At 40.2% G+C, this 9887-nt stretch overlaps 1 protein-coding gene across 1 annotated transcript in view; it reads right to left on the reverse strand.

Annotated features, from left to right (window-relative positions):
• LOC146003679 (uncharacterized) overlaps window positions 1–7861 on the reverse strand; it is a 111289-nt gene extending 103428 nt beyond the window's left edge. Inside the window, exon 1 of the mRNA XM_083142042.1 lies at window positions 7722–7861. Within this exon, the coding sequence (XP_082998168.1) occupies window positions 7722–7757 (36 nt within the window). The 5' untranslated portion in view covers window positions 7758–7861. The remainder of the gene's footprint in view (window positions 1–7721) is intronic.
• Between the last annotated feature and the right edge of the window lie 2026 nt (window positions 7862–9887).

Raw genomic sequence — 9887 nt, forward strand, 5'->3', positions numbered from 1 at the left:
CCCGGCGGAGGTACAGTGGTTCGGATTCCACTTTAAACTGCAGGTCCAGTCCCGATTAGCCTTTTTGTGCACAAAGTGGACTTAAAATACCAATTCAATCAAATTATTAAAGATATGGAGATAGCAGTGGCGGCGATTGGGTTCCAAAACTGGGGGAGGGGGCAAGGACAGTTTGCTTTCCCTTGGTCGATAAGGTTTAGCATAGCGCAGGGGCAAAATTGGCAAAAATTGGGGGGGAGCAATTGCTCCCTAGCCCCCCCCCAAATCGCCACCACTGGGAGACAGTCTAGTTTCAGTTGTTAAGCAATGCATGAGTGAATTAGTTTTAAAAATTGAGTAAGTTTTTAAGAGACACATTTTATTTTCTTGTTAACACCCTGTCCCCAATGTTGTTTCAGTTAAGGGGCTTGTCGCCGTATTGTGTGACGAGCAAGAATAACCTCTATGTTGCCAAGGATATAAAAATCAATCAATCCATCAATGAATAACTATGATGAAATGGAAAAATTGCAGGCAATTAATTTGCAAGAGTCAGCCATGCTTGTGCGTGCAAGAAAACAGTATTACGCACACGCAACGTATGTTATTTTGGACCTCAGTGTGTGAAAATTATGATGAACTTTTTTGAATCAAAATTAATATTATGATCAATCTATTTACAATGACATGCAAAGACTGAGAAACTTCAGAGTTAGCAATTTAAATGTCTTAAGTTTCCCACCACCTATGCACTCCTATTGAAGAAAAGAACATAGGACAATAGAGTTTAAATTTCTACGCATGTTGCAAGTAGGAGCGGTGTCTTAAGCTCATTCTGAAGCTACATAAACTATACGATTTTTAAAAAAATGTGGTGGATAATTATTTATAGACTCTCATGTATTTCTTATTGCCAAACAACTTCAACTTAAAGTTACGGCTAATCAAATTGAAATTTCTACTTTTCCTAACATAAACGAAATCTTCAACCTGCCCTGTTTCCGTTCATGTGTTTTTCTACGCCATCGGAAGTTCGATATTAGCAAGAGAACAAGTAAAATAGTACTCCAATAAGAGTAATGCTAAGTTTTCCCCTCCTCCTACGACTATTCAGAGCCCAGTCCTCTCTTTCTGCAGATCAATGTGGGGAAAGGTCGACGGGAGGGGAGCAGTCCCTCGCGTCTGGCTGGACATGGAAACTAATCCTCCTGCCCTTAAAGTAACTCTAAGGCAGAATTCACACCGAAGAGACAAGATGCACGCGACACTGGTTTCTTTGCTCAGTTTCCATGATGGTACCGACATAATTGCATTAATCAGTTTATTAGTCACCCGAGAAAAACGTAACAACAGACATTGTTACATCTAAATCGCATTGTAAAATTTGTGCACGTTATTGAAACTCAGGAGAGGCATGTGCATGAGAAAACTGAGAAATAATATGCACTGACTTTAAACTGCATACGCTAGACTTTCCAGCCAGAATAAAGCGAATACCTAAACACTAGAGAAATGGTTCTCAACCTTCGTGAAACCATGTCCCGGTATTTTTTTAAGTCAATGCCCTTAGCCCAAAAATTTTCCTCGTAAATCTTTACAGTATTTAAGATTTTATGCATGAATTAACTTGTAGCTATGAAATTAAATATTGATAAATAAATTCTAGCATAATCATAAAGAGTAATAATAGTTTGATTACGTGTGTAGGATTGTTGACAAATATAAAAATATGGATGACGAAGTGGTAACGTCGTCTCCTTGTAATTAAGTGATCCCGGGTTCGATAACCGGGGAGGCACATAGCGGAGAAGGTCACACTTTATACTGTAGGTCGAGTCCTGCATAAAATGGACTTCAAAAACGAAAACTCACAACTCAAATGTGATATTGGGATTATGATAGTTGTCAACCACTTTCAGTAGAACCTTGCGCTGCTCAGTATAGTTGATACGAGGGCACGGTATCGGGTCGCGGCCCGGCAGTTGAGAAACAATGCACTAGGGTACTTTACCATCTTGACTGATCTATTTTGAACTAAAGTGCCTCCATATGTTGGCTTTTTCAAATAAAAGCAGTCACGTCGTAATTGGCGAAAGGCAATTATTGAAGGCAAATTGCAGCCGATAACTGCATCAAATAACGTTATGTTTAAATCTTAAAACATTGTTAAAACATTGTACATATCGATACTTTATAATATCATCAAATTTGAGCTTCAAACACGTTGTAAGGCCTCCGGTTGGGCTCTCTTCCAGAGTCTAAATATAGCTCATTGGAGTGAAGCATTCACTGCGCATACGCGAACAACAAACTGAAGCGACACGATGCACGGTATTGAGAGACACGTAAGCGACATGCGACACGTGCATCTTGCGTGTCTGTTCGGTTGCATTGATTACTGAGTGTTGGCTTCCAAGCGACACGTGTCTCGTGTCGCGTGTCTCTTCGGTGTGGATTCTCCCTGTTGCATTTACAGATACTTACTTTATAGTTACAATTAGAATTGCTCAAAAAGTTAACTGTTACTTGCAACTGCTAGTTTGGAAGTAACTAACTAGTAACTTCCTAACACCAGTGACAAATACATTGGAAGTTGTTATTCCAGTATTACACTCCCTTAACAAATATCCAATAATGCGCTTTATAATCAAAGATCAAAAATCTTCCAAAAATCCTTGGTACGCCCCTGATGGATATAAATCCTCCAAGGTGCAAATGAATCACAGAACAATAACAGTTGGGCTGAAAAGTTCGTAGGCTAACATAGTAAAAAATATTTTTTTGACAAAATTCGATTTTATTATTCAATATAGTTGCCTTCGAGGGCGATACAACGATTATAGCGGTCATACAATTTTTCGATGCTATTTTTATAGTACGATTTCTCTTTAGCCTCAAAATAGGCCTCAGTTTCGGCGATTACCTCTTCATCAGTGCTAAATTTCTTTCCAGCGAGCATTCATTTAAGGTCTGCAAACAGGAAAAAGTCACTGGGGGCCAGATCTGGAGAATATGGTGGATGAGGAAGCAATTCGTAGTCTAATTCATATAATTTTGCCATCGTTTTCATTGATTTGTGACACGGTGCATTGTCGATTGTGAGCACGCGCGGCACCCACTTTGCACACAGCTTTCGCATGTTCAAATATTCATGCACAATATGTCCAACACGTTCCTTTGATATTTTTAAAGTCTCAGCTATCTCGATCAACTTCACTTTACGATCATTTAAAATTATTTTGTGGACTTTTTTTATGTTTTCGTCGGTAACAGCCTCTTTGGGGTGTCCACTGCGTGCATCGTCTTCGATGCTCATTTCGCTTCGTTTAAATTTAGCAAACCACTTCTCAACGGTTGATTTTCCTGGTGCAGAGTCCGAATAATGTTTATCAAGCCAAGCCTTGGCTTCAACAGTATTTTTTTTCGCCAAAAAGCAATGCTTTATTAACACACGAAATTCTTGTTTTATCCATTTTTTCACTATAACAAAAGCTGCTTCACTCACAATGCTATATCTCACGAACTAATTATCCGGCAGCTGTGAAATTTATACACGTATCTTTTGAAGGTTAGTACTAAGTAAAAGTCACATGGATTTAATTCTAGTAACGCCATCTATGAGTCAGCTTACGAACTTTTCAGCCCAACTGTTACGTCAACATTTCTGGCCCTTTCTCGTGTCCGCCACTGCACTGTTTGAGCACGTGACCTTGACCAATGATCATATTTTAATTATAATTGAAATCGTGACATCACACGGCTGTTTGGCTTAACGAAGTAGGTCACTCGTTTTGAAAGTGAAATGATACTTAGCACCGTAACGGATTCTTCGTAGCGGGATTGGTATTTCGTTTTTGTTTTTTCTAAAGATCGCTTCTCTACCTCTGCAGGTTTGTCGCGGCGGTGTGGATGAAGGAACAAGCATAGTGAAACCTTCATGCCTATCCGGAATCAGGTGCGACGCCATCAGGAGGGAGAAGGCGGCTGTGGCTCCTTCCCTGCTGCTTACCCATATATTCTACATGAGAGATTTTTGGAATTGCGCATAAAGAGGCATGGAAAAAGGGAGATAATGAGAAAGATATAGAAAAGGGAAATAGAAGAGAACAAGAAGAACAGAAGGAAAGGAAAACTGAAAGAGAGAGATAAAGAAAGAAATTCTGAAATGGATAGAGAAAGAAAGGAATACGGAAGAGGAAACAAAGACAGAAATAGGGAAAAAAGAAAAAGAAGTACGGAAATAGAGAGAGAATGAAAGAAACACGGAAAAGGAGAAACAAAGAAATACGGAAAAGAGAGAGAAACAAAGAAATAGGGAAAAAAGAAAGAAATAAGGAAAAATATAAAGAAATATGGAAAAGAGAGAGAAACAGGGAAAGAGAGATAGAAATAAAGCAATACGGAAAAAGAGATAGAAGAAAATAAGGAAAAAGAGAAAGACATAGGGAATACGAGAAAGGAATACGGAAAAAGAGAGAAAGAAAGAAACACGGAAAGAGAGAGAGAGAGAGAGAGAAATAGGAGCAGAAGAAGAGGGAAGGAAAGAAGCAGGGGAACAAAGAAAGAGAGATAGAAAAAGAGAAGTAAACAAAACACAATTGAAAAGTTGATAAACAAAAAAGGAGAGATAAAGATGCAAGAAAACGGAGGAAGATAGAAAAAGAGAAAGAAAAAGGAAATAAAAGGAAAAAAAGAAAAGAGACACGGAAACAAAGGAAGATATAGAAAAAGAAATTGGAAAACAGAACGGGAAGCAGTAACTGATACCAGTGGCGTGCCCCAGAATTTCGTAAGGGGCTATGTTAAAAATTGGCTAATTATTTGGTGACTTGAGACAAGATAGACATCAAGAGCGAATTCTAAGCAGATGTAATTTTTCAGAGTTTGGAATAAAATAAAGGTTTTTCTCAAGAAGGGAATTTTCGAAAGCGGCTTCGCTGGTGGCGGTCAAAGGTCCGGTTGAGCCTTACGAAAGGTTTGGCATCAAACGATATATCAGTAAGTTGCAATCACCTCGTTTTTATGTCCACAATTTCATGTTTGCATCGCAAGGCCGAAAACAAATTGTATAAGTCTTCAGTGAGCATAGAGAATGGCACCTATTAAGTCACAATCGTAGATAAGTCGACAACCAACCACTGGGGGGGGGGGGGAATACTGCAGTACAGTAAAACCTCGTTAATTCGGACTCCGATAAGCCGGACTTCGCTTAATCCGGACAAGCAAAAGAAGGGGGGGAAGCAGAATGCAAGGTTTTAAATGTGGCTAGAAGTCAACCATCGCATTGGTCATATTGCTCCGTAATATTTTACTGTACTGTATAGTGTATTTAGGCCTATGCCCTTTAAATACACCATAATAAACGTGTTCTGTTGCTACAAACGGAGTTTTAATGCACTTTCTACTGTTCTCTTAGGTTATTTCAGTTAATCCGGACTTTCGTTAAACCGGTCAACTTATCCCCCGCATTAGTCCGGATTAACGAGCTTTTACTGTACTTATAATATTGCTTAACTCAGTAAAGAAATAAATTTGCAGAAAAATGTATTGAGGTCAAAAAGTTGATTTATGTCCGTTTGTTTCAGTGTATGAGTTTTTGCTTTAAGTCCACACGGATAGGCTAATCGGGACTGGTCCTACAGTTTAAAGTGGGATCCAAACCACCATGTATTTTCTTCTAAAATTGAAGTCACGCTTCACACCAACAGGAAAGCAATTTTCGGAATTTTTCTCCAGATTAAAGAATAAACGTGAAACAGTCAAAGTAATGGTGTGATAACTACTGAAAAATTATGACGTACTGTCACACGTTATAAAGATATAATTATTTGCAAAGTCGCTGCAAAAGAAGGGTTTCGCACTTCTAAAAAGTGGCATTGCTGTTTCAAGTTAACGATCTTTACACCACAAAGGACACTGCGCCTGTCCAGTTGCAAGCTGTCACTTAACACCGAAACCGGAAGCACGGAAATGTAACAATTGCGGATGTAGGAAGCGCCGTGAAAACAGTGGCGGACCCACCGTTGGAACGTACTGGGTGAAAACTGTCACAAAACGTATCTGCTGCTTAATCTGTCCCGAGAGAAATAAAGAGTGGTGACACGTACACACAAAGAGGGGGAAAATGCGTGTGTTAGAAGAGATATGCGTACACACACACACGAGCGCACGCAATTTTTTTACTTCTCTACATGAGAAGCAGAATATTTTATGATATAGAAAGAATGACAAACTAGGAGATAGATAGAAAGAGATAAATAATAAAGTGACGGAAAGAGTAAAACAAGTATGAGAGAACGAAACAGAGAAAAGGGAGAGATAGGAAGGTACAAGCCGTGAGAATAGGGGAAGAAATAGAACAGGGAGAACTAGATGGAAACACATAAAGAAAAGATAGAGCAAAAGAGAGAAGTATAGGAAGAAAGAAGACAGGTAGAGGAAGAGATGAAAAGGAAGAAGAAGCAGAGAAAAGGTTGGAAAATAGATAGAAAAATAGTGATGCAGAACACGGAGGAAGAATGAGATAGAGTGAAGGGAGAGAGAGAGAAACAGAGAAAGACAGAAAGAAGTAGAGAAGAGGGTGGGTAATAGGAAACATGGAGAAACGGAACAGGAATAGGTAGATAGAAACAGAGAAAGGATGGATGGAATGAGAGGAAGGGACAAATGAGAAAGAGAGAGAAAGAAACAGAAGATGAAAGGAAGCGAAAAGAGAAGGAGAAGCACAGGAACAAAGAAGAAAGGATGTGAAGGGAGGAAGCGAGAAAGAAAGAAACAGAGGAAAAGAGAGAAGAGCAAAAAGAAGAGTGAGAAATAGAAAGAGAAGATACAGAAACAGAAGAAGAAAGAGACAGCGAGAAGAAACAGAGGTTGAAAGACAAGTGGAAAAAAGAGAGAGAAAGTTGCCAAAGATTAGCAAAGCAGAAACCCTTCAAGATATTTCGTCCACCCTTGGGCCCAGCTGAAGGTAAATAAATAGGAACGCCAGTGTATAGAAAGGAAGAAAGATATGCACACACTTGCAGGGAATTTAGAAAGAAAGGGGGGAACATCCATACATATGGAGGAAAATGCAGAGAAACATGAGCACATACAGAAGATGATATATGCCTTCCCCAACACACACCTGGAGTGAAAGAACAATTCGCACACGCACACAGAAGAGATTTTGATTTATATTATTTAGCGTCGCTTCTCTTCCACTTGCGGCTAATCGCGACAATGACGATAAGTGACGGAAAAGACACTCGCAACGAATATCCGTGCACAGTTCGTGATTGGATAGAGACAGCATATGTTAAGTTCACTGTTTGCTAAGCTATGCTAATTGAGAGTAAACCTACAGTTTAAGTTGGTTCCGAATCACTGTGCGAGACGCCTCCACTGGGGATCGAACCCGGGACCCCCATGCTTACAAGGCGAGAGCGTTATCACTCCGTAGTGGGAGAAAGACAAATTTGTTGCGACAGGTACAACTTTGCACCAATGCCTAATTTCTAATTTACCTCCACACTCCAAAGACCTTCCTCTAGCGAGATCGAAATTCTCGATAAGTTTCCTGAACCAGCACCTGGACGAGTGGTGCAAAAACACAAGGTTCCGTCCGACAGAACCAGACCGTGTCAGAAATGTCAATAATATTATCAGCTTGCACCATGGTCAGAAACCAGTCGCCAAGAACAACACGAGAAACGTCACAACTTTACCGACACCACAAGATTAAAAGAAGCAATTCTACTCACGAAAATTAGTGTTACTAGGGCAGTGCGGGTTGTCATCTTCTGCTGATGGGTCCTAGAGCATGCTGCGACGGCCAGTGTCGGGCGTGGCGTTGTGTTCGCGCCCAACTCCGACCTCACCGATTTGGCGAGGAATGAAGAAATGCGCCATGCCAGGGACCCTCGCTCGCGAACAGCCGTGCGCGTGACGTCACGCTGGCCCTTGAGCGAGCATTGTCCTTTTCTCTTTCAGACGTGCGGCCAGCTGGAATGTTGGAAGCTTCGAGTTCAGTTCCCGCAAGGTTAAAAGGTTTTGAATAAATTATCCGAACAATGGAGGTGACATAAAACTGTTTGTGGATTTGGAAAAAACAACGGTTTATAGACTCGTGAAAAGACGAAATATCCGTAGAGGATTCCGTGGATGTTCTCAACTTTGAAGTTGGAAAGTGAAGGGATATAATAATGCATAATATATCAGAACTGTTGAAATCGTGGACCAGTTTTTTTAGGTACTATATTCTTGCGGAACGTATTTTATATGCACTGCTACCAATAGGCGCCGACTCCATGGGGCTCGAGCCTCCCACTGTTAACGATGTGACGGCAGAGCCCCCCCCCAAATAATTTTGTTTAATGTATTTTTTTGCTTTTCTTGTAAAGTTTACTCTGAATTGTGCCACATGAACTTAACTTTAAATACACATTTGAAATGTTCTAGACCTTCAACTTTGGGGGGCTGAGACCGCTAAACCATCAACTTTGGGGGTGCTATGACCAGAGACAACAAAACTCATGACTTACTACTATATACTAAGTATGTAATTATGAGTATTGTTAAAATTTTTACTAAAAAACTTTCAAAAGACGATGTGCATGAATTAACGTAGTGAATGGGACGTTCGGGCTACAAATGGCTCTCACATGACATTCAGAACGAGATCTTTGATATATCAGGGAGATCTGTTTTGCGTTCCGTGGTAGCAGATATTAAAAGTCGGGAATATTTTGCTATTATGGTTGACGAAACTTGTGACATATCCATCCGTGGACAATTAATATTCTGCATTCATGAGATTCCGAACTCTGAGGCCAAAACTTAAAAAAGGGAGAGAGTGAGTCATTCATTAATTTATTTCAATGAACAGAGCACCCCTCCCCCCCAATAATTTTGACAAGTCGGCGCCCCTGCTGCTACCGAAAGCGTGTCTTATTATTTAGCAGACATATTTATTTGGACACAGATTTTGCACAGGTGTGGACCAATCTGCTCTCACACCCCTATTCCAAGTATAAAATAAACTTAGTCAAATAAAAGCTCTTTTGGGCCGAAGATGAATCTTTGTATGCACTATTTTTTCTAGTACAGTCCTTCGAACGAAAAAAAAAGAAGATGGTTGACTAAGGAAAACACGGGGGGGGGGGAATATGAACTGAAAAAAGTGGGGTACAGGCGGAACGAAAGAAAGGCACATGCAAAGAAGAGAAGATGGAGTTAAGTCAAAAAGAAAATGAAGGAAAGAAGAAATTAAAACGGCCGGGGGAAAAGATGGAAGAGTTAAAAAGAAACATGCACTCACTGCAGGGAGGAAGACAACGTGTGAAAGGGGGAGAGAAACAGACTGGGAAAAATACAAGGAGAGAGAGAGAAAGAGCTGGGAAGAGTAAGAAAAAGAAACCTGAGAACGAGAAGAGGAAATAGAGTACGAAAGAGACTGGCAAACAAACTGGGAAGAGATATAGAAAAGAACAGACTGGGTGAGAGAAACAGAGTTGGAAAGGATAGATAAATAGACTGGGATAAAGAGAAGGAAGAAAGAAAACACTTGGAATGAGAGAATCAAAGATAAAGGAGATTAAAAAATCTTAGAAAGGGATAGGGAATGAAAGAAAGAAAACATACTGGGAAGAAAGAGGAGAGATAGTCAGACAATAAGAGAGGGGGTGTTTCGCTCTGCTCAGGTTGAATTCTACTTTCGGCGCGAATCTTATTTGGGAAGCCTGAAGATATTTCCACGAACATACGAGGGGGTGCTGAAAAGTTCTTAGCCCGACGTAAAAGGAATGCATTTGGAATAATGAAACTTCCTAGTTGCTCAACATACTCCCCTCGAAGCTCAATGCACTTTCTGGCCCAGTGCTCCAACCTTTGCAAACCACTTGAAAAAATTTCTGAAGTTTGCTCGTCGC

Source organism: Lepisma saccharinum, chromosome 20, assembly GCF_977018435.1.
Source record: "Lepisma saccharinum chromosome 20, izLepSacc3.1, whole genome shotgun sequence".
Classification (NCBI taxonomy): domain Eukaryota; kingdom Metazoa; phylum Arthropoda; class Insecta; order Zygentoma; family Lepismatidae; genus Lepisma; species Lepisma saccharinum.